General features: G+C 37.3%; 1 protein-coding gene across 4 annotated transcripts in view; it reads right to left on the bottom strand.

Moving 5' to 3' along the window:
• atg5 (ATG5 autophagy related 5 homolog (S. cerevisiae)) overlaps positions 1–26,088 on the bottom strand; it is a 39,857-nt gene extending 13,769 nt beyond the window's left edge. For 2 of the 4 annotated variants that reach the window (XM_044209498.1, XM_044209499.1), the window contains exons 1-7: positions 25,942–26,088; positions 25,328–25,512; positions 24,347–24,474; positions 22,658–22,736; positions 21,902–22,064; positions 18,293–18,387; positions 6,437–6,554 (exon numbers count right to left, since the gene is read on the bottom strand). In XM_044209498.1, the coding sequence (XP_044065433.1) occupies positions 6,437–6,554; positions 18,293–18,387; positions 21,902–22,064; positions 22,658–22,736; positions 24,347–24,474; positions 25,328–25,435 (691 nt within the window). In that variant the 5' untranslated portion in view covers positions 25,436–25,512; positions 25,942–26,088. Of the gene's footprint in view, positions 1–6,082; positions 6,163–6,436; positions 6,555–18,292; positions 18,388–21,901; positions 22,065–22,657; positions 22,737–24,346; positions 24,475–25,327; positions 25,513–25,941 lie in introns of all 4 variants that reach the window. The other 2 variants (XR_006379321.1, XM_044209500.1) reach the window with 2 other exon arrangements.
• Positions 26,089–26,213: the final 125 nt, after the last annotated feature.

The following is a 26,213-nucleotide window of genomic DNA, read 5'->3' as shown; positions in this document are numbered from 1 at the left end:
TATATATATATATATATATATATATATATATATATATATATATATATATATATATATATATATATATATATATATACATATATATATATATATATATATATATATATATATATATATATATATATATATATATATATATATATATATATATATATATATATATATATATATATATATATATATATATATATATATATATATATATATATATATATATATATATATATATATATATATATATATATATATATATATATATATATATATATATATATATATATATATATATATATATATATATATATATATATATATATATATATATATATATATATATATATATATATATATATATATATATATATATATATATATATATATATATATATATATATATATATATATATATATATATATATATATATATATATATATATATATATATATATATATATATATATATATATATATATATATATATATATATATATATATATATATATATATATATATATATATATATATATATATATATATATATATATATATATATATATATATATATATATATATATATATATATATATATATATATATATATATATATATATATATATATATATATATATATATATATATATATATATATATATATATATATATATATATATATATATATATATATATATATATATATATATATATATATATATATATATATATATATATATATATATATATATATATATATATATATATATATATATATATATATATATATATATATATATATATATATATATATATATATATATATATATATATATATATATATATATATATATATATATATATATATATATATATATATATATATATATATATATATATATATATATATATATATATATATATATATATATATATATATATATATATATATATATATATATATATATATATATATATATATATATATATATATATATATATATATATATATATATATATATATATATATATATATATATATATATATATATATATATATATATATATATATATATATATATATATATATATATATATATATATATATATATATATATATATATATATATATATATATATATATATATATATATATATATATATATATATATATATATATATATATATATATATATATATATATATATATATATATATATATATATATATATATATATATATATATATATATATATATATATATATATATATATATATATATATATATATATATATATATATATATATATATATATATATATATATATATATATATATATATATATATATATATATATATATATATATATATATATATATATATATATATACATATATATATATATATATATATATATATATATATATATATACACATATACATATATATATATATATATATATATATATATATATATATATATATATATATATATATATATATATATATATATATATATATATATATATATATATATATATATATATATATATATATATATATATATATATATATATATATATATATATATATATATATATCCACTGATTTCAGAGTGTACATTCTACCAAAACGTTCACAGGCTTTTTTCAGTAGAGCTGTACGGATAGAATTAGAAAGCAAAAGATCTCTGCTGACCACATTTCAATCAACAATAGACCGAAGTATCGAGCAGGCTTTCGAGCCATTCTGAATTCCCCTGTCTGGTGCACATCTCACACGCCTGCGCATATGAACCATAACCCACTATCTGCTGTATCAAAACAGCCACTGAAACCTACACTTGCCCCTGCAGCCTCTGAAGTGAGCCAACCTGTGTGATCAGTTAAAGCTGTATTGGCTCCTGATGCAGCTTGCATTGGGAAGCCTGCCAATAGTGAGTAGGCTGTACCACAAATGTGACTGAAATGGGGGGGATGTGGGAGGATGAGGGAAGAGGGGGTTGGATGCTCAAAGTATCATTGTGTGGATTTGTCACTCAAAGAGGAGGGAGGGGTCGGGTGGGGTTGGGGGTGTTAAGATGGGGTGGGGTTTTCCTCTGATTATTTACAGACAATATTTGATGCAGGGGTTTTCATGATTGGGTTCGTCTTGGATAAAACTGAAAAGAAAATGAAAAAACTTTGTTTACGAGAATTGTCTGTCACCACACGTGTGTCATGTGTGGGCAGCATCACCGTTTAGGCTACGTTTTTTGCAGCAAACCTAAGAAATAAATCCTTTCAAAACTTTGCTCAATAACACACCTGGTTTAAAAAAAAAACACAGACCGCTCCAACAGACGTCAGAGTTGACCGCTGGTTACAGTTACAACATGTTGTTTCGGGTTTCTTTCCCACAGCGTGGGGAGGGGGGGGAACAACAGCTTCAAGGCAACACAGACTTTTCGGCCATTGCTTGAGAGCGATTTGGGAATCCCCTTCGTTTTCCCCCTCTTAATTCAAGCCACCGCCATTTGTTTGCTGCAACTCGTTTCTAGGTCCCACAGGGGTCAACACCAATCCTCTCTCAGACATAACAGAGGGGAGGATTGTATGAAAAAACTTGTTATTTGATGTTTGAAAGATCACAGAGTAGTGGAGCACCCCAGATTTTCTTTTTGTTATATGTTAGGGTCCCGACAGAAAAAGAAAAAAAGTCCTCTGAACTCTTGAACAATACTCCCAGCAAACCCTCAAAACACCGCCGCCCCACCCAGTCCCTGAACACACGTCCCAGTCTCTCTAATCCAAACATGCCGCCATAATCTCCGGCTATCACTCGACTCATCTACCAGCCGAGGAAGAGGTGGAAACCAAACAAACGACAAGAGACAAAAGGGCCACTTTCACCTTGATCAGCCAGGCAGGCTGGCAGACTCCTCTGGGAGGGAGGAGAGCAGAGAAAAGCAGAGATTTAACGTCAAAGACATGAAAGACGTCTACGGCAGACAGGGAAGATGTTGAAGACTACACCTGAGAGAACGATAGAGGATCAAAGAGGGAAAAAAGAGTCTTAGATCAGGGAAACTATAGAGAAAGAAAGGAACAGGAAAAGAGGAAGAGACAGTAAGAGGACATCTCTGTCTCCACCTAACAGTCACACACATTTTAAGCAAACCTGAATATTAGGCAAAAACTACAATGCAAATTAGATTAATTTATAACATCTGGGAGCCCTGCGACGAGTTGGCCACTGTCCAGGGTGTACCCTGCCTAAGGCCCAAAGTCACTGGGATAGGCTCCAGTCACCCGCGACCCCTAACGGGACCAAGCGGTAGAAAATGGATGGATGGATGGACATCTGGGTTGGAGTGGATTAGTGTCAGAAAAACCATCCATGAGAAAGTAAAAAGAATCCTACAATAACATCCTAGTACTTGGCAGCTGTTATTGTTTAGAGATGTCAGCTGATGCCTGTAATTCATGCTGCCTGAAGCGATGTACTTGGCAGATTTCAAATGTACCAACTAAAGGCTGTGCAACCATGACAGAGACTTCTACAAAAGGATGGATTCTGAAATTTCCTAGTGGAAGCAAGATTTTGTTTTCCCGAAAGCCTTGCCTATAAATATCACTACGACAGCCTTTATTCAACGCGTTTCTTTTAGAGATGCAAATTCTCGACACATATTTGGTCTCGTTGAGCTACAAATACACAGCATTCACTCGTGACCATAGAGTGATGTTATAGAGTGGTGTTTCTTTTTTCTCACAAATGATCTTTGGCATAGCACTTACACCCAACTGCAGAGAACATTAAACCAGAGAACAACCAAGTTCTGGCCTTTTGGCAAATAACTTGCATTGACTTTATTTAGGTACAGCTGCCACCGGTGATTTTAATTTGAACAGGCAAAAGCAACGGTTGGCCAAGACAGTGACTTTAACATTTGGCATCGAAAATAATATTTGCCATTGAAAACAAAACCGGAACTGAAAAAGGAAATATTGGCATTGAAACATTTGTATTGGAAAAAGTTGTACTGGCACTGAAAAAAGTGTCTGCTCCGACACAAACAAATAAAAATCAATCACTAATAAATTAAAAATAAGCAAGCCTTGCTTCCAAAATAAGGTCGGGGGGATTTACAGTAGCCAGGTTCCTACAGTTTTTTCTGAGTTCTCTGAGATTATTAAGTGCATGTAAACGCACTGAATGCTGACTGGGACCAGTTTTAACTTGGACATCTAACTATCTTTTGACCTGCAAATCACCAACAAATTGTGAATGGTGGTGAGACAGCTTGACAGTGCCATTTCAGTTTGGTGCACACCATTTCTTGTTAGTAGAAAACAGTAAAGTGCATTAGTTTCTTGTATACTAACTGTAAAAAGTATAGTAGGAAATTTGGCTTATGGTACATACTGTATAATATCAGTGTGTTGTATGGAATTGGGACACAGCTAATGCTTCCTGGGTTACCCTAATCTGAATTAATCCAACAGTGGAAGACATTTCACGGCATAGTGCAAAAATAAGACCTCCGACAAAAGAATATAAGAGATTTGTAATATTTTGTAGAATTTATAATTCAGGTAGGACGTTTTTCTTTCAAAAGAACCAATAGATTATATATATGTGTCAGAATAGTGATGGTGACAAAATAAGAGTGAATGTGAGACAGAAACGTAGGCAGACAGACAGAGGAGGGGGGGTGTTAATGGTTCTGTCTCCTCCGTGCAGGTGAGTCTTCTGCGGGTCCTCTGTCCTAACACACTATTGTCTCCTTATCTACTTCCTCTCTCCTCCTCTGCAGACACTGCCTGTTTAGACTGCCGCTCGCCCTCTCTCTCTCTCCTCTCATCTCTTCTTTCATTATCACCACACCTCCGCCACAGCTGCAACTCAACTGTATGCCACAAGTGCACAGGGCTTACATGCCAAACCTGCTGTCCATATGTATATTAAAATGTTTGGCCTGCTGTGCACAGGCATGGATAATAATTAGTATATATACTGTATGCTTGTTACTGATAAAGTAATCCATCATTTCGCCAATATTTTGCAGTTTGCTGATATTGACAGAAAACTGATATTGACAGTGTTTGTGTGTTTTAGGATTTCATGACTGTTGTTTTGTGCAGCACATTGATATGGGATATTTTGCACCCAGTCCTCTTCTATATTTCATAATGATTATTTTTTTATAACTAATATACTATATGTCTGTTTGTCCTAAGAAATATAATTTATTCAAGTGATCCAGTTTTGTTTATCCTGCCACAGTACCACAGCCTATTTAAGTGCATCTGTGTACGGAATGAAATCTTTGCATTGATTAGTTAGATGTTGAAGGATTTCATACTTGATTTTCAGAATATGAACATTGTTAGCTGCTTGGTTCTGCACTGATCTGTTCATTTTATATCCCTTACCCTTAATTTTGTTTGCATGTATGAGTATTTATTTTTCATCAATTCACGTTCTGCATATTGTTTATATTTAAGGGGAGGTTGGCAATATAAGCCTGGCAAGAGGTTGTTGAGTTTTCTGTTGACTTTTTTTTGGCGCTTTGAGCACCACAAGCCCATTATATTAAAAAAATGCAGACATCTGTACGACCGATATCTCCAAAACTCGGCAACTCACAACAAAACACTCTAGATGGATAAATAGCACTACAGGTAAGAGGAAAAATATGTATTTATGATTTGGGGGTGAACTGTCCCTTTAAGCGTCTGGATCTCCTGTCCCTTTTTTGTTTTGTTTTTTTGTTATGTACATGCACTGCCTGTTGCTTGTATTTGAATTTGAGAGAGATGTAATTGTGGTTCTGGTTTTAGAAATGACCTCAGCAATCACTTATTAAAGCAACTAAACATTCTCCATCTACCTGTTTAGACTCTTCATCTCTTCCTGTTGGAGCACTCTGACTTTACATCTGAAGTTTGCTCTCATTCTCTTTCCCTTTTAATGCCTCCTCACTCTCTATCTATCATCTCCTCTCCTCCTCCCACATCTTCACTTGTTCTGGCAACTGCCACTATTTTCCCTCATCTAGCCCCCCCCAGTGGGTGTATTATCTGAGAGAGTGGATCTCTGACATGCCTCGTGTGCCTGCGTAAATAAAAGAAACCTAAGAGGAGAGGTGCTTCTTTTCTTCTCTCACTTCTGGAAGAGGACAGAGCCTATATTTGATAAGAAAAGCAAAAATAAAACATGGCTGCTACTGTACTTCTTACCGTTAGCTGCTAGTAATGTTTGGCATGATTCAGACTTGTGTGTCAGTGATATTTTTCTAGTGTTATTCTTGATTAAATTATTATTATTATTTGTGATCACAGTAGGAGATGAGCACAAATAATAAAATAAAAATAAATAAAAAGGATTATGCTGTTCACTATCAAAAAAGAGTGAAGATGCAAGACTTTCACCTGTGTGTGCGCCTGTGTGTAGACCTACCGTCGTTTGGTATAGCAGCTGGGTACATCTCTTTCAGCAGGTCGCCAAGTGTATGCACGTTGCCTTCAGGTGACACGGGGCGAAACAGTTTCTGGATGAACGGCCTGTCGCTCATCGTCTGTAACAAATTAGAGCATGGCAAATTAACAAGCGCAGCAAAACAAATATACAAATATATTGCATCCAGCATGTAGTAAAGCAAGGTTCAGGTGTAGTGTATAGAACAAATTACAGATCATACTGTAAAAGAAATAGACTTTTTGTACATGTTTTCAGAATCCACCAAATGAACTAACTTATAAGTTACGTGAAAAGGAACTGATTTAGGATGCATTAAGCAACCCTGCACACTGGCAGCCCTAAATGGTAAGATCATGTCTAGTAAACTGCTCACAGTATCTCAGGTTTACAGCTTGCTTTAGGAGGAAAGAAACAAAAGAGATGGGAAGAAAAAAAACATTTTTACATATTTGGAGTTGAGTTGTGGAGTTTTCTCTGGATGGACGGATTGTTGTTAGTGCCAAAGATATAGTTTGAATATGTGGTTTTAAATTCTCACATTGTCACTGCAACCTAATCAACATAACAGGTGGTTTTTCACTGCCTTCCATAGCATTTTCTGACCTGGTGCCCCAATCATGTTGATGACATTGTTTGTCTTCCAAAATGAATAGGACTGTTACAAAAAGATTAATTTAAGCCTTTTCTGATCTGCCACCTCTATGGACACTCAAAGGTTTGGCTAAGTTAAGGCAACTAAAACTACTTGGTTAAGGTGAGAGAAAGTTCTTAGTCATGGTTACAAGAAACCAGTGTCTACTGTTGGCAGGAGATGGGACGTGCACAGAGGTATTCGATGTTAAAATCAGATGCTTCGTATGCACAACCATCCACTCCAACCAACTCGCTGAGAAGTTTTGCGGTACTTTAACGTCACGCCACTTCTGCCTTTGCGTCTGATGCTGTTGTTTTTCTGGTGAGGACAATGTCAATGCAACAATCTACACTGCTCAATTAGTCACGAAGGAAAGCTCTCCTCTGATAACTGTACTTTGATTTTACATGTACAACACAGAGCAGAACAGCACCCTCAAACCCCTACCAGTGGATCCATCATTACAAACATATTTTACACAGCTGATCTTTGTTCAAAGCCAACTTGAAACTCTTGTCAAGATCCCAGGGTTTCCAACGACAACAAATAATTCAGGCTGAATTACATAGATATGTGAATCCAATGATGCTACAAGGCTGCATGAAATTTCCATCTGCTTTAATTGTGCAACCATAAGAAATGCAGAATTTAAATGTTTTACTCATCAGACATGTGAAATCAATTCAAGGAATTGCTGGAAAAAGCAGATAAAATATCTGGTAAATGAGACAGTTTCATGTGAAGTAACATAGGGGGGAAATTCTAAGGTGGCAAACAGAGTTCACAGGGTTAAAATAGTGGGAAGAATCCACATCACTATGTACGCAAATGCTGTGAATGAACAGCTTGCCGAGATTAACTGGGAATGTGGTGCTTTGATGAGCCTGACTGCTCAGAATGTGCTATATAGCTATCTGCAACATTTCGACAGACATGACATGTGACGCTGACTTGTTTTACTGATCAAAATAAGTCTGGAAATCATTAAATGCTACTTTACTATGCACTTGGCAGAAAAGTCAGCTTCTACAAACTCCTTTGGCACTCCTCAAGGTTCTCAGATAGAGAGAATAGTGGAGTAAAACACATTAAATGTGACATTCTCTATTGTTCCCTGCAAGATAATCCTCTTCTCTATTTCACTGCTTTGCAGACAGGTTGGAGATGGTAATGTTCAAGTGTTTTGCTCAAAGACACTTCAGCATAATGGATCCTTTTATGCACAAGCGTTTTTTTTTTTTTTTAAATCAGTATGCCACCCTGCTGCTCCATAAGTGACAGTAACCCTAAAAACTTGATTAGAATCTGGAATTACAATGGAAAAAGCAGCAAAAACAGAAATCCCTTTAAAGTCCAAAGTTATGTTTGCTGGGGGACCGGTCCCAAATACCAAACATATCCAAGTGTGCTCTTTCTGTTATTATTGTGGGTATAACAACAGTCTGTCGAGTTATTTTAAGACACTGAAGAAAACAAGGGCTCTAGAACTGAAAGAATGGGTTAGTGCAATGCTGGAAATAGCATCTTACGAATGTATGCTTAGTAGAATTAGTGGCAACCAGGAGGAAGGGGTGTCTCCCTGGGACCAGTTCTGGGCTTACATTAAAATGGAAGATGAGTCTAAATAGATATCAGTCTTCTCTGTGACTATGTGATCCTGTAATATGACACAAGATATATGTATGACATGTTTTCCCTCTGTTGTTGCTTTTTTTGTTTGTTTTGTTTTTCCTTCTGGATTTACTCATTTATTTGTTTACTTTTTTCTGAATGTATGTACCAGAGTCTGCCACCATAATATAAAAATGCGGCATGTGTTCCTGTATCCTGGAAACAATAACATATGTATGCCATGTACCAAGCCTTTCAAAAACTAATTTAAATTAAAAAAAAAAAAAACTTGATTAGAAACCAAAGAATGAAACGTTTCATTGCAAAACACAATAAAGTACTACCTCTCCAGTGTTGTTGGTGAAATGTAGTTCAGAGATTAATCAGATATGCTCTCCCATATCATCCTGTCTGAAAAAATCCTTCCATCTTTCCTCTGCTTTCTTTTTACCCACACTGTATGTGCAGTACTCTGTACAGTCAGAGGCATATTGTCACGATGATGTAACGCTCACCTCTGACCTCCTCACTATGACTAACCTACCATGGTAATGATCTAGGAACTAAAGTTTATCCTACTGCTGATCACAATGCAAATCACTCTGGGTAAGAGCGACCACTAACTGCATAAAATGTAAACTGACTAAGTCATGATGGCACAGCTAAACAAAAGTGACGTATGCACCAAACATCCTCATGACTGTTCAGCTCTCATCTGCGGCCCTGCAGCCACAACATTCCATGAGAGAGAAGTGCGGGAAACATGGTGGGAAATTACAGCCAGACGGCAGACAAAAATCTAGTAAACTATGTACAGTGCTGACAGTGGACTTTGACTAAGGAGTGTAAGGACAGAGGGTGTTGTATGTTGTATAGATTGGTATGGCAATTTGTGAATTTGGGTTATATAAATAAAATTAACTTGACTTGAGATAATTAGTCACTATTCTACACTATACATTAGTTCTATTCATTTAATAATAAGTCCAGTTAAATAAAAAAAAATGTATTTTTTTACCATACTGTTGAAATATGTAAAATTAAAAAATAACTCATTTGATAAGATGCCATTCGAGATGATACTAAAACAGTAAGTCCTTGACTGAATTAAAGAGAACACATTTTCAGTTTGGATCCTATTATCTTATTATTAATAATAAACTTCAGGTTGGTGGAACATTTGAAAGTTAAGTTCAGGCCATTAAAATAGTGAAAAGGGAAGCGGAGTCTCAAGATTTTTGGTGCTCTGTAGGCATGGCTGACCAAAGGGACGTTCATATCAAAGATCTGACAACTGTCACACTAATGAACAAGTCTACCTTAAAACAATGCTTCCAAGCCTTTTAAATCACAGCACAAATCATTCACATCATCATCGGCTGATAAGTAAGGGATAATGTACAGCGAGCCGGTCATTATTGCCAAATTAACCCCGTCAGGGAGATGTAGGTCTAGAATCACCCGGAAGGCTCATTATACATTATCCCACGTATTACACTGATACTTACTAAAGAAATCAATAATTTGACACCAAATATTGATTTAATTGATTTAAAAATGTTTTTTGGCCACAGGACTTCTTTCTGTGGATTGATATGATTGGACTTGAGAGTCTATGAGCAGAACTGCGTCCATAGCAACGGTCTGATATTCATAGCAGAGGTCTGCTCTTCAGAAATAACGTAGAATGCCATAATTGACCAATCAGAATCGAGTATTCAACAAAGCTATGTAATAAAGGCAATAATTAAAAGCTAGTCTACTTGTGTGAAATGTTTTTTTGATGGACTGGGTTATGTGAGAATTACACTTCTGCAAAGATACACAAAAACATCACTGTGGATCTAAGCAAAGAAGGGTGTTATGGGTAACTGTTGGTCACAGAGGCTCTTGGAGGAGCTGACAAGCATACCTCCCTCAAAATCTCAACACCACCTTGTGCGGCCCTGCACTTCCTGTTGGGAGGCAGGTTTGAAAACAAACACTGGAACTGAACACATTAAAGTTATAACCAAAATCTGCAAATGTCTCCATACACCCTCCGTGCACGTTTCCTTATTTGCAGATATAGAAGCACTCTCCAGCCTTTAGAGGTCTAAGCAGCCCTGGTTTTTTTTTTAGACCACTCCTGCATGCTTGCGCTGCTTTTTGCCCAGCAGAAGGCCGCACCCACAGAATTTTCTGTTGTGCACACCTACTCCCATAATCCACTGGTAGCAAGCAGTTACTATCCCATTTTGCTAAATGATACCTGAGTCGTAACTGCAAAATCTGTGTAAAAGACTCCAATAAATGGTGTGACAAAGACATCAAATTAAACTCTTGGCAAATAACAGTTTAGTGCTCAGCAACACGCATTAATATACCGCTATCCAGCTTGCACCCTGGCCATGGATTATAATGTGACTGCCCATCCATCAACACACAGGCATGTAGAAATACAAGTGATACTGTGAACTTATTTGATGTATAATAAATGCAAAACACCTCCTACAACTAAATACAATGTCTAAGGCTCAATATGACGTATATGGCGTCCATTCCTACTGGGGTAAACATTACACAATGTGTATGGTACAAGTAATATCTACAAAACAGTTTACATTTATTTATTTGACATGCTTTATGTTATACTGTAACCTCCTGTAAATCCAGTTCCTGAACCTGATTCTAGTATCTCAGCAGGTATGTTCTTTGTAAATGTCAAGAGTCTCGCTATCACTTCAGAGTTGAGTTAAAAATTCATTGGTTCTGGTTACCAAGTGACCCATGTCCTCAGGGCAGGAGACAAGGCGCCAGGCACTGGACACCGACCAGGAGTTGCCGTCAGGTGGTGACTTATAATGCTATTTGGTTAATCAAGCACCTTACCTCAGTAGATCTCAGCTATGTGCCATAGTGACTCAGGAGCATAAGCATTTTCAACACTACACTGACTCATTTCACTAATTGGTTGTGTTTCTCTGACTGAAGAGGCATTAATTAGTGAGCTAATTAAGCTGAGTAGTGGGCCGGGCGATATGGTCAAATCGATATCACCATATTAATAAGAACAATCTAAAAAACAGAAAATGTAATACACGAAATCGGTTAATTGTTTAAAGTAATTCATTCAATAAAAAAGGCCAATCATTTGAGGATTTGCAGCATTTCTCTCTCTTATATCAGTAGAAACTGAATCCTTGACTTTGGACTCTTGCAAAGGGCATTTGTCCTTTTTTCCTGAAAAGAAATTAATCATATAATCAAACATTTATCATCAGTATCAATCAATAATAAAAGAAATATTGTTTTTGAGACCAAACTATTCACATATGCAAAACAAAACTTAATTAATTAATTTTGTTATGCTTTAATTATAATTTTCTTTGAATTAATTTGCTAAAAACAGAATTTTGTCAATTGTGTGAATTTTTGTTAAAATAATAAAAAAAAATGTAATCTTATTATTATTCGCACTGAAAGCCAAAAAAACAGAATTACAGCACAGCTCTCGTTGTGATCAACAGTGATCAGTATTAGTGGGCTCAGCGGGATTTAAACTCTGATAACAGTTAGTAGTGCAGGCAGATATCCAGCCTGAGGTGTCAAACGGAGAGTCTGACACACAATAGGGCCTAATCATGGAGCTGTGAAAAGGAAACCGGCGAGGACGGGGATCGAGTGCCCGAGCGGTAACTACACACCACAGAGCCAGGCGCGAACCAGCAAAAGGAAGGTGGCAGTGGAGGCGCGAAGCCGGTGCTCAGGTTACACAGAAAGACTGAGTCACTGACAGGAAGCATGGAGGTTCGTGCGGGATAAGAGCCAGAGCAGAGAGAGTGCGCTAAGTGACAGCTACTTCATTGCATTTTTAAATAGCCACCCATGAATAATTGAGCTGGTCGCCATACAAAGAAGGGGCTATAGATCCCTAGGGAGAGATGCGTGATATTGCTCGGATGAAGACACTTTCTTTTCAGCTGGTGTGACACCTTAGCTGGCAGAGCAGCACATGGCAACACAAAGAGAGCGAGGTGTCATTAGGATTCAGGTGAAAAGAGATGGCTCGCTCTTGCTGAGTGAAAAGAGCAGCGGAACTCAAGACGTCACCTAATTGATGGAGGGGATTCAATCCGCCTAATTGATGGTAAAACAATGGTCGGGGGGTAAAGCACCGTCAATCAATCCAAGTTTCCATGAATCGAGAGGGGCGAGAGAAAGCGTTTCCACTGAACTCTGAGACCATCCATTCGTAAATTAAAATTCCAACCTCATTTTTAGCAGTCTTCATTTACTTAGAACTTGAAATGCACACCTGTAGAGGAGAAACTCCATCAAGGGACACTGAATTGAATTCTAAATTATTTATCAAGTGTTGCATGCTTGGTTGATCTGTTGTACTTCAACATTCAGACATCTCCATATTTTAGTGCTAATCAGAATTTCTGAAGGATTTATATTCACTAGTTCTTCTAAACTTACAGAAGCATTGCTAATTACTTAATTTGTCTAGCCTCCCTAAAACCAGAAAGCTTCTTTACGTAATGCTCACTTTGAAGTTTAACTTGCTCTATTTGGCACCATCCAATTTATAAGGTATTATATTTATGTTTTAATGAAAGTGGTATTTATTTCAATTGGTATTTAGCCATGCAGACAGTTTTGGTTTTATCTGCCCAAGTTTTGAGATATCCGTGTCTCTGAGAGTTCTGCCTCCACGTCAACATTCAATACTACTTTCCACCCAAAAAATACTGTAGTTTTTTTATAACCTTTGTTGACAGTGTGTTCTGCGGTAATGGGGACATCGATTCTGAAGATGTTGCTCTTGAATATTTTTAAATGTAATGTTTTCTTTACAGCTGTGAGCACCACAAACAATATTCCATTTCCTTCCATAGTGTACCGGTAAAGACATAACTCTTAGAGACAGGAATCTCAAAACTGAACAAACAAAACCTATCTGCGTGACTAGATACCACTAGAGCAGTGACAGAAACTATGTTTTTTTTTGTACCTTTGGCTTTTTAATGCAATATCAAAACAAACCAAACACATGGAATTAATTATCAAATTAAACCTCCATCTGTCTCTGCATGCTCATGTACAAATCAGCTAGGTTTGCCAACACTAAGAGATAAAAATCTGTTTGGCGGTGGCAGACTGATTACAAAACTTACAATGGTTCTAACAGACACCATTACTGTAAAGGCAGCAGTGCATTCCCCAGTACAACAGGCATATCACCTGTTGCCTTTGGCATGAACTGTTTCCAGCTTTCCCATGTTTTGTAATTGTCTGTGTAGTCACCACCTCCCACTCATTTCAGTCAGCAATTACAAGATATCTGGGAGGCAATAAACATGCATTCTTCGAAGCAGGCAGCTTCCACAGCACCACAGAACAGAGGCGGCTGGAGGTGGACTGCCTGCTCTTGCACAGGGGGGTTTCTGAGTAAGCAATGAGTCACGGAGCAGGGACAGAGAGGTGTACCTGTAGAGCAACAATGTAAGTGGTCTTTAAAAGAAGAATAGTAATTTTCACTTTCCGTGCAGTGAGACGGTCACCCCCCTGCGGCTCTTTGAATCACACAATGGCGTCACTATTGGAGTAGGAAGATGCACTGGCAGCCAAACAAGTCCCGCCGCCAGCCTGAGAAAAGGGCGCGGCGGGCCGATGCACACAAACACGCACAATGATGCACAAGCAGCGGGCAACACACAAACAGAAGCTTGCAAAGACAAAATGTGCACATGCAAACATACACAGAAATATAGGGGCACACATAAGGAAAAGCAAAACTTAAAATTTTAAAAAATGAGATAAAAGTAACAATGGAAAGTAATATAGAGTAATATAGAGGGAGACGAAGAAATCCAAAAAGGGCTTATTCATTACCTTTAAATAATAAAAAACAATATTTACAATGTCAAAGATATATGTAGATTAAATAAGACAGAAAAACTTTAAAAAGAAAAATGAAGTTGTCAATTTACACTTTTGCTTACAGATAGTTTAGATCCTCAGTCCTTATCACTAAGAATTAATATCTAAGATTTTTATCAGGCCAAGAAAGGTGGTTAAATTATTTTGAACCTTCAGGACATAAGGCAGACACACACACACACACACACACACACAAATGTGTCGTCAATGCCCATGAGGTGTCTTCGTCTCCATGAGGTGTGCAGGCCAGACGGAAATGAGCCCTCTGTTATTTGGACTGAGTGTTGTCATTAATTCTGTCTGCATCAAACACAGCACATGTTATTTACAGTAAAGACCACAATCTGGCTTTGAAGGACTCTGAACAAGCGTGTGTGTGTGTGTGTGTGTGTGTGTGTGTGTGTGTGTGTGTGTGTGTGTGTGTGTGTGTGTGTGTGTGTGTGTGTGTGGGGGGGGGATCTTTCCCTGTGTAAGGCAGTCTCCTGTTAAGTCACCACAGTGACTTCTGAGTGCAGCTTTGTTCTTCTCAGCATTTCTGCACCTTTTTCTCTTCAATCTAATTTTTTTTTTTCTCCAGGCTGAGTGTCTTCGCTAGGTTTTGTCGTATCGTGTTTGGTCTTGTCACAGCAACTCTCACAAAACACTGGATTTCTCCTGTGGGATTCCTTCACAAGAACTTAAGTTTGATTTTAGGTCTCTTGTTTGTTTTTGTTTTTTAATGAGATGTATAGTCCAGTTTATTACCCCCCTCTTCCTTTAATATTCAGATTGTACTCACGAAAAAACCCGAGCAGTCAGACGATCAGACAGGTTGTAAACAAACAACCAGGTTAGCCAAACTGTCCATTGTAAACATCCATCACAGTTTACAGACTGACTTTCTGGTTCAACATTGACCACCTTGCTGACTGTAGCTGTGTGTGCATTATTAAGTGCACATACTTTGGGTTTACTAGCAAATAAAGTGGTTTTATCTGACCTAAAATAGACTCTGTATCAACTCCAAGTCCAAAATGTTGAGTCATACAAGTTTTTTCCAAACATTTCGTGCAAATCCTAAACTTCTGTGGACACACTTTTGGACAGTGAAAGTAGTTGCAAAGTGCCACAGAAAACTGCCATTACGAGTAGTTTCAAGATCATAATGAACAGATTTAGTTTCCACTCTTTTTCTTTCCAGGCCTTATTTGGTTGTAAATATTTAGCAGTTTGTAAGATGAAAACCACACCATCTCCAAAACAATCCAGACTTTTCAGGAATGATGCTTATTTTCTCCAATATGTTTGGAAATCACACAGTGAGGTTGTAACAAGCTTTGATGCTCCAATTGTCATGAAACCAACTCAGCTCATAAATGACTGTGGAAACTTTCAATTCAGCCATGAAAAACACCCCAAACTGGAACGGTCTGGGTTTCTTCTACCCACCAGCAGTTACATGGTTGTACGGCTACAACAAGTGCATGTCTGAAAGGGCGGGTGGTGTTGGCGAGACTGCATGTTTCAGTCTCCCACTTTAAAGAGTTATGTTTTATTACCAAACACAAGAATGCTTTTGTTGAAGTGTAAATTTGTTTATTTACGCGCTGACGATGTAAAAGTAAAAACAAACCCACTTATGAGCTTTTTGAATTTCATGCAAAATGGTCTGCGTTGACAGTGACAGACAGCCGTATTCCCGTCCGCGTTGTTGCGCAAAATGTAAATGCAGCCACATGTGGAGCCCAGCAGCTCTCATTAAAAACTTGACACACTCAATAATAAATCATCACAGAGGGAAATTACCAGCAGTCACAGCAGATATGATGACGGAAAAATATGCTTGGTAGGAAAGTTCACTCTTGCAGCTAACCATTACACTGAAGTCCTGTTCTGTTCTTAACATCTATAAATCTTTTTCTGTTTCATAAGATGTCACTCCTCTCAGTCATTTAAAGCCAGTTCTATTTTCTGCTCTGCCCCATTTTCTTACATTATTTTTCCAAACTTGTCTTGACAGGCCTTAATGTTTTAATTCCATCACAGGACTCAGTGACAGTGAGGGGGCCTTTCTGTTTGCTGTGATTTGAGATCAAGGCTAAATGCACCACATTCAGCCACTAGACTCAAAGCAGACTGTCAACATGTTTTTGTTGCAAAGATCCAGATGTTTTCCAAATCTTCATTTCCTTTAACTGGATTGGACAATTCAGTGTCCAGTAGGCTTAAGAGGACTTTAAATTACATTTAATTACACTGTTGCTTAAGATTATTCCTTTACAATGCCACGTAACTTTTTCAGTCTTGCAATCCTGAACCGTTCCAAACCCTGGAAGTTGTCAAATTAATTCTCCACGCTTTTCCAGCCTTTCCTGATCTGCATAGAAACCCCCAACACCTAACTAAAAGCATGGCACTTTTCCCCCGCTGTCTGGCTTTCGGCGTGCTAATGTTTTCCAGGCGAGATTCAGCCGCTTAATCATCTCCTCTTCTTTCTTTTTTGGCCGCCAATGGGAATTTTCACCTGAGTCAGGATAAAGCTGCGGAGGCTTGGCGGAAACACCCGACCTGAGGCCGCTTGTCTGCCTACGCCTCCTGATCCCGGACTGAACCCGGAGGCTCGCCTACCGGCTCATCTTGGTTCAATAAAATTACACACAAACTGGGAAGAGTCACAGGTATCAAATGTACAGGAACAGATGAATAACCTCCAAAAAGCACCAGGGCAAAGCGGGGTCCCACACATCTCTGAGAGACATGTTTTGTTTCTTGGCCTTTATGATTTAGAGAGATTTTGTTATTTTATCAGAGGTCACAATAACAAAAAAACAGCTATAAAGCAGTGAACTTGCAAGCAGCATTCACAAGCAAATACACATAATTAATGTTTCTCTTTATGTTTCACTTAAACATTTAGTGAAAACTGAAAGAAGGTTTGATTAGGTTATTAAGCTATGTTAATCGATGGCTTCAATTATATGTAGAGAACTATAAATTACCTAAACAAACCAAAATAAAAACAACTGGATCTCAGACTCTTACTCATGTTGTCAAGACAGGTATTATGGCAAGCATGAACGCACTGTAGGTTGTTGTTTTTTGGATTATGAAATCAGATAAAACAAGAGACTATTCTTGTTTATTTGAGTGATGAATATGTCAAGAGAAGATCACAGCCTCCTCAGTTGCACAATATGGGAGACTTTGATTTTTTTTTAACTGATATTTAGACTATCTGCAGGTGTGTGTGGGTCAGGGAGAGGCAAAATTTGCCCATCGTGGTTCATGAGCTGAACAGGAATGATTACCTGGATTTTAACAAGAAGGAAAGAAAGAGTCCTTTTCGTTACTTTTTGCCTACCAGCTGCATATTTTGAATAGAGCATTACTGTTATCTGTAGAGAGTAGTAACTTACTAGAAAAATGAGCTAGTGTCTGGCTGGAGGTGATTTCCCTGCTAAGGCAGCGTCAGACAACATAGAACAATTGATACACAGCCATCTAGCTACACCTACTGGGCTGACTGACAAACTTCAGCTCTACTCTCAAGAGTCCAGGGACTCAACATGTACTGGCCAAACTAAAAAGGAAGTTATAAGGTCTGTGGGAGGGGGAAAAGTCTGTTGTTTTTAAAGTTTTGTTGTTGTTGTGTGTGTGTGTATGTGTGTATGTGTATGCGTTACCTGGTATATCCTGAAGGGAATGTATCTGAAGCCTCCCTCCTCGGTGGGATATTCCATTAGCTTCCTGTTCATGGCCCAAAACTGGTCAAACTTATCTGTGACGACACAAATACAAACAAACATAGGTCAGCAATTGTAAAATCTCCCGTCAAGACATGTTGATTTAATAAAATCTTCATCATCCTTCTCCAGCATGCAGCATCAAGTGAGATATATAAATGCACAAAAGATAACACTTCTGAGCCGATTATGTTCTTTGAACAGTTAAGGATGATCCCTCTGGCTGCCTTATCTTCCACATAACTGATATAAGGCTGATATGCTTTCACTTCAAGTTGTTTTTCTGACTGACTATTATACATGTAAAATGTGAACTAATCTGAAGGTTCACTTGCACAGACAGCATTAAACAGAAAACCTGGATAAAGCGTTGGGCGTTGTTTCTTTTTTAACCAAATGAAATGTTTATAGCACTAAGTACAAAAACTGTCAAGTGTTGAATGATTTGTCGTCTTGTTTACTTTGCTCAGATATTTCATGATTGAACTAAAAAATGCCAATTTTAGACTGCATTTTATTTAGGCAGATGGCTCGCATGGCTTCTTGTGTTTACACTTTACATTTAACATTTTAAAACATTTGTCTGGGAAAGAAAGGGCTTTGTTCTCAAAGTAATCAAAAATCATTTTGGTATTGTTTCCAAAACGCAGGTATCATATTGGCAATAGTTTCGAAATGCCACAGTACACCGGTTGAGAATAACCAAGCTATAAAAGCATTTTCAGAACCAGTTTATCCACATTTCTTAATATGAAACCAGGGTAGAATAAAGTTTATAAGTGCAAACACGCAAATGAGATACTCCAAAAACCTGAAAATAATCAGAATACTAGTGGACATGTGAACACCTCAATTCCTGACACATCCTCAAAAGCAGACATGGATGAGCTGTAAACAGGGTTTACAGGAAATGTGCTTTAAAAAGGGGATTTCCAGTTTTTTTTTTCATGTTTTGGACAATTCACTACAGTGTAAACATACTTCATGGTACAACACTTTGCTACATCAGAGATTCCTGAATGGGTTTTAACACCCTTTCAGGTAAACATACTAAGTAGCTATAAAAATATTTGTTGCAGTTAACCGCAAGTCTGGTTGCCTTGGAGGATGACAGTAATGCAATTATAAAAATCACAGTGTGATATGTCATGGAAAATGATTACGTGTGCAGTGTAAGAGACAAGAACTGTCCTTTAACTCTGAGAAACACCAATGTCCGTACACCTCCGCCTCTTAAAAGTTGACGGACACTGAACTGAACTGTCCTTACTAACACAGGAACTTTGGTCGAAAAGAAAAATGATTCCACCCAGCATGTGCTGGTTTCAAACCTCCATCTCCCCTCGCCTCTCGCTTTCACATGAATCTTCTGAAAACCTTCTGTTTTATCTCTCCAGGATGAAAGTATGAGCCATCCCTGTTTCTCTGTCTCTGTTTCTGGTCTCTTTTGGATGTGAAAGTTTTGGTTTCAAAAAGATTTCATCTCTCACTTTCAAGTGTAACAGGTAAGGCCAAATCCTTCTTTTTGGACTAGTTCATAAGTATTGTCTGTTTCTCTGTGTAATGTAGTTATAAACAGTTTCAGGAAAAAAACAGCATGAACTACAACGTGAACTTCTCAAAACAGGTCATAGCAGGTCTGTCTCCTAAATGAACATTTTTATCTTTCTTTCTTGAATTAAGATGTGACATTTCTCTCTCTTTTAGTTTCAGTGAAAGTGGAAGAGAGATAAGCAGCTGAAGTTTCGTGGGTTTGTCTGCAAACCTGTTTTCAGTGCCACATGCACAATGCACATGTTACATGACAGTTTTCTGGCCATAATTTGCATTGCAATTAGTTTACTTTCAACTTTCTTGTGAAGTATCTTCAGGAAGTGTTTACTTTCACAAACAGCAGCTTAACGTCGAGAGAAAATGGCAAAACAGAATTGAAAGGACATAATCAGTGAGTGAGATCACCATTTATGTTCAAAATTATAGATGTATACAAATATTGTTTTCTGTTTTTACTTGAGAGCCAGTAGTGTTCATTATTTGAGGATTTACAGTTTATTATTTACTGAAGTAGTAAAATTATAGATACTTCTGACATTATCAAGAAGGAGCAGCCTGACAAACTCCATCAACATTACCTAGCAGCAGAGCATGAAAAGCCTAAAAGCAGTAAATGCACCAGTTTCAGTGTTTTACCACACCGATGGATACAGTATAATGACAATATATTCAAATAAATGCTAAAGCCAACTTGAAGCATTCGTGCATGTTGGAGTGATGTTGACATTATAATAAAAAGCCATCTGTTTTCATGACTTGTTCACACGACAATGGATAATACATTTTTAACAAGTGGTTTGGACCTTTGTAGGTCTTCATCAGGCTTCAAAACAGCAGATACTTGAGTTTATCATGTCATATATTTCTAACTAGAGCAGAAATAAGTCGATTAATCGATTTGTCGATCATCAACAGAAAATTACTCTGCCACAATTTTGATGATTTTTTTTTAGTCATTTAATCATGCAAAAATGTCAAATATTTCCAGGTTCCAGTTTCTCAAAAGTAAGAATTAGCTTTTTTTCATTTTACATAATTTTAAATTGAATATCTTTGACTTTTGCTTCTTGTTTTTAGACAAAAGAAGACATTTGAGGGTATCACCTTGGGCTTTCAGAACTGATGGGCTTGGCCATTTTTCACAATTTTAACATTTCATAAAATAAATGATTGATTGAAAAAGTAATCAACAGATTCACCGATAATGAAAATAATCGTCAGTAGCAACCCTATTAATAACATAATTCAACAATTCAACAGAAACAAATGTTATTGTGTGCTAATAATTAATAATAAAAAAAGGAGGAGAGGCATGACAATTACAAATCAAAACAACGTGACATATCTATATGTTACTGACTGGCCCAGAGAGCAGCTACATCACTGGTGGCCGAAGTGTTTATTGTTGCCTTGTTTGATCAACTTGACCTGCAGTGATTCTAAGAATCTCACACCACGTGTTTTTTCAAAGACGAGCACAAACCCCAAACTTGAATCCATACCACAATCCCAGCGCCTACTCCCACATCACAAGCTTCAAGTGAATCAGCCCCACCGCCCCAGCTTCACCTACACAAACCACCACAGATGGGTGGAAACGGAAAGGGAAGCTGGTGGGTGTTTGGGTGTGAGACGTTTTGGAAGTGGAGGCTTCAAAGACTGCTATCAGACATGAGAGAATCTTTTGCAAACAATTGCAAAAATATGTGATTGCTTGTGACAGCTTACAGTATTTGTGTGTGCGTGTAAGCCTGTGTGTGTGTGTGTGTGTGTGTGTGTGTGTGTGTGCCTGTGTGTGTGTAAGCATGTGTGAATCTGCATGTAGATGTGTGAGCTGCAGGGAGACAACATGTGTGCATCTGAGTGTTAATGAGTGAATGTGTGTCACTTCCCCAACAGCTGTGCGTGTGTCTGCCCTTCCCACCTTTTAGCATGCTCATTCACAGCTGCTTATAGAAATGTGTGTGTGTTTTTGTGTTTGTGTGTGTGTCTCACCGTTCTGCAGGCCCATCCACAGCTGTTTGTGATCTTTCTTCTGCATGTCGTTCACGACTTGGCTCTTGTGCTTGAGGGCGTCGGCCTCCTTGATGCTGGACATGAAGTGAGCCTCGATCACAGAGTTGGACGGGCAGTGGAGCAGGTCATGATCTGGAAAATTCTGAGCCATGCACAAGAAAAACATTTGATCTAAAGCTGCATTGTTGTTGTTTTTGGCCACTAGGGGGCAGAAGAACTCCACAACAAGCTGGCGAATATGTTACGTTAACAATTCCAATATTCACTCTCCTTTCAGCACTGTTTTGGTCTGCACCAACTCCTGAGGGAAATATATGGCTCTTTAGCTGGTAGATGTTCCACTGTTTGCTGTCTGGTGCCGGGCAGGTAGTGTACAGTGGGTTTATAAGAGCTATCAGGGTTTGTTGAAAACAGCTGCCTGATAAGAACGCTGAGACTGAACCAGAAGAGTAAATGTGCCGTAATATCAAAACTATGAGTGGCTAAAATAGGCAAAAAGGCTGCAGAGCTGTAAAGTTGGTGATAATTCTCTGTGGGTTTCTTCCCATTTCAGATTACATGTCTCATTTGATTCATTGTTTATATACAAATATTCACTCGAGGAACGTTACAACATTTCTTTTTCTAAATTTAGGATACAGTTAAACACAAAATATACATAATTTACAGACAGAATATAATGTGAGGTACAGTATTGTCAATACTGTACATGAACCCACTCTGATTGACTCTTACCTTAAAGTGCACAGTGATGCTCCAGGGTAAGACAGTGTTGGAGGCATGGAGGTCAAACAGAACTCCAATTGGATAGTGCCTGGAAGCAGGAAAAGCAAACAGGAAATAATGTTGCTGGTGAAAACCTTGTCAGACTGCTATCAGCTCAACAGGCCGAGTTCAGTTCCCAAGGCCAAGAAACTAGTGTTACTTCCATTATTTGCTGGAAAACAGCACATGACCTCCAAATTAAAAGATTCACTCATAAATACTGTAAATCCGTTTTGGAAAAATGTTACCTCAAATAACTAACCCTATCAACTAACCCCAACCTTAACCCGATTAATCAGTGTTTTAAAAACATAGATCAGTTTATTCTAACTTTGTAGAAAAGGTCTTAAAAGGATTTCTAAGTTTATATGTAACTTATAATGTGCTTCAAAGTGCCAGCAAATAGAACTGGCGCAGTTTTATGTTGTCTTCTGATGTTGTTGAGTCCAGCTTTCTGTGGATGCAGTGTGTGAACTTCAGGAGATAGTTTACAGTTCACTCCAACATTTCTATTTGTCACTTCCTGTGTTTAGAATAGGGTTAGTCTATTATGTTTCAGCCAGCAGGGATTAGATGCTTTTCTTTATCACAGCCTCAAATCAGATGAGTGTATTTTTTAAAAAGGTATTTTAATGATCATCTGTAATTTATAAAATGTCAAAACTAATAACAAACTCCCATTACTGGATATTAGACCCTAAAGGAATGTCTTAAAATTGTTACATTTGTTTAAAAACCCAAATGTATTACATTTACAATGAATTTGCAATTTACAATGAGAAAAGAAAAGCAGACAACATGATAATGATAACAAATAACTAGATGACTATCAACTGTGACATCTGGTAATTTTCTCTAATGCGTTTTACTCGAATTACTGGAACTTTGATGTGACTGTAAACCAGGCATTTTATCGTCTGTGTTGCGACACCTTTTGGCTGAACTTTGTGCCTGCAGTCTGTTAACTGGCTGTGCTGCTGATCTCAGCAGACAGGCAGTCAGACAGGCAGATACGAAACTCAATGTGCCCATTGTTAACACCAGCTGAGGCTAATGGCTGTGAATGAATGGACTTGAGTGATGGCTTTCTGGCTTTGCAGGTGGTGTGAATACACTGCTATGGTTCTGACTGTGTACGGCATTTGTTGGAAAATGTGGATGTTTACTTGAGGCAGTTCAAAAAAGGTACACAAACAAGGAGGAGAGTATTTAAAGTCCCGTCGAAACAGGTTTTAACAGTTTGGGGAAATACAAACTACATTTATTTTCAAGCTGACACCACAAATACAACACACAACACCGACCCAGTTTCCTGCTGATAGTACCAGTTGTAATATGGTGCAGATTTTATAAGGTGGGAGCGGTTGGCTGGGTGAGCCCAAAAGCATTTTACTGGAGGGAATTTCTATAAGAGCAATCAGGAAAAACTAAAATGAATATTCATTATAAGAAGATAATGAGATTCTGATATAAAAATACACTAAATTGCTCTTCTAACGTATATTTTGCATATAGGCCGCAAAACAATATGACACAAGGGGAGACAAGGTAACAAATTCAAAAATACACCAGTGTACCAACTCACAGTGCACTCACACATACCCAGCCTTGTTTCCCCTGAGAGAACTAGTGAAATCAGTTCATCTAACGATCTCTCACCATTTCAGTGGCGTCCCTTCATACTCAAACCACATCTCCTCCACGTCCTCGGCCCTCATCACTTTGTGGAAGTGTTTCTTCACCTTGTCTGTAACCAGAGTCAGGTAGCTCACCCTGGGTAGAAGCAACTGGGCGAGCCAACAGTAGAGAGGAAGAGACGCATTATTAATTATCACATAAAAAGAGACTATTGCCACACAATAATTAAGAGGCAAAGAGTTCACATCCTTTCATTCACTGTGGTAGAGAGCGGCAAGCACGGGGTTTGCTATGGAAGTGGTTGTGCTAGATGCGTTTACTGAAAATGAGAACACTGCAGAGACGTTCTTCAACCTGCTCCGTGTTCTCTTCACTATCAACAATCTCCAGATAAAAACACAGGCTGACCAATAAAAGTTTTTTCAGTCTCCATGTGGTATCTACGTAGCCTCTGACATGTATTTCACATTTTTAAGGTGAATATCAGCTACAGTGTGATCACCAGAGCTATTTGCTTTATACTCTGCTGCTATACCTTTTAATTCACTAAAATAAACCACACTCAGGACTTCGCCTCTTCTTTATATCAAGAATAAATTTGCAAGCGTGTTTTGAGATTTTAAGCACAAGGGGGTATTGTGTGGAGCAGCATGCCTTGGGTGTAAAGCTCCTTTCTCTCCCGGCAACTAATCAATATGAGCAGCTACCAGACTGACGAAAAGTGTACATAGAAAGCTATTGCTTATTATATTTTCTCAGTAGGAATGACTTTTTCAGCTGTAAACACCCTGCTGATGAAAATACAGGATACAGCATTTTGTAGCAGCATGAAGATGGTGTGTCTCTGTACTCATTCTTACATACTGATGTCAACTACAGAGCTGCAGGCTGAGAGGGGGGCTTCCAGGAAGCACGGAGGTGAGTCTCTTAGCACTGGTGGCAGGCAAAAGAAAAAGTTAGGTATGGCCTGAGGTTTTGTGGTCAGAGAGTAACTGCACTTACATAGTAGGGCTCGGCCTCTCTCTCAGTAACCTCATCCTGGTTCAGAGTGAAGCAGGTGGGGATCCGGCCGAACCAAACGTCTCTCAACACGTCCTTGTCATCTGCCATGCTGCTGCTCCCAGTGGCACATAAAGAATAAATTCCCCAAACACAGACCCCGAAGTCCAATGGCAGACAGCTTCCTGCTGTCAACACAGCAGAGCAGACAGGCAAGCATTAATTCAACTTTTAGCAACACAACCCCAAAACCACAATGAAGTAGGCATTGCAACACAAGCTAGTAGCGCCATGACTAAAGTAATTCAGCTTTTGGTATGCGAAATATGTCTTTATTAATTTGATATGGGAGTTATTACTAAGTGACAGTCCAGTAGTAGACAGCGATTCGCCTGCTGCACTTCCAAACGAACTCCAAGCCTGTCAGACTACGCAGATGTAATGCAGAAACTGACGTTAGCTTGAGGGCTAGGTAAGCTAACTTAGCTAGTAGAAACATACCAAAGAATTGTTTACAATAAACACATGCGCTTGCTTCCTGTGTATTGTTATTATTGTCCACAAACAGAAATTTCTTGTGTGCGAGGAAGAGTTAGTGATATGGGAGAAAACCTTACTTTTGTCGATGTTTTGCAGTCTGCTTGAATGGAAGAAGGGCCGTGACAGTCGGTGTTGTCATTCCCCTGCTGTCACCGGAAAACAGCTGAAAAACCCTTTCACCGCTAAACATCGACCCCTAGCGACAGATCTCTTTACTGCAACAACGACAACAAACATTTTTAACCTAGCCAGGTTCCCAAAATTATTGACACGTATGAATTAAAAGGAAAAGTTTTGTTTATATACCACATATATTGTACAGCTATAAATTGTCACAAAACATAAAAGT

Source organism: Siniperca chuatsi, linkage group LG9 (genome assembly GCF_020085105.1).
Source record: "Siniperca chuatsi isolate FFG_IHB_CAS linkage group LG9, ASM2008510v1, whole genome shotgun sequence".
NCBI classification, from domain to species: Eukaryota; Metazoa; Chordata; class Actinopteri; order Centrarchiformes; family Sinipercidae; genus Siniperca; species Siniperca chuatsi.
Note: the sequence above shows the minus strand (reverse complement) of the source record. Positions and strands in the feature narration are given on the sequence as shown.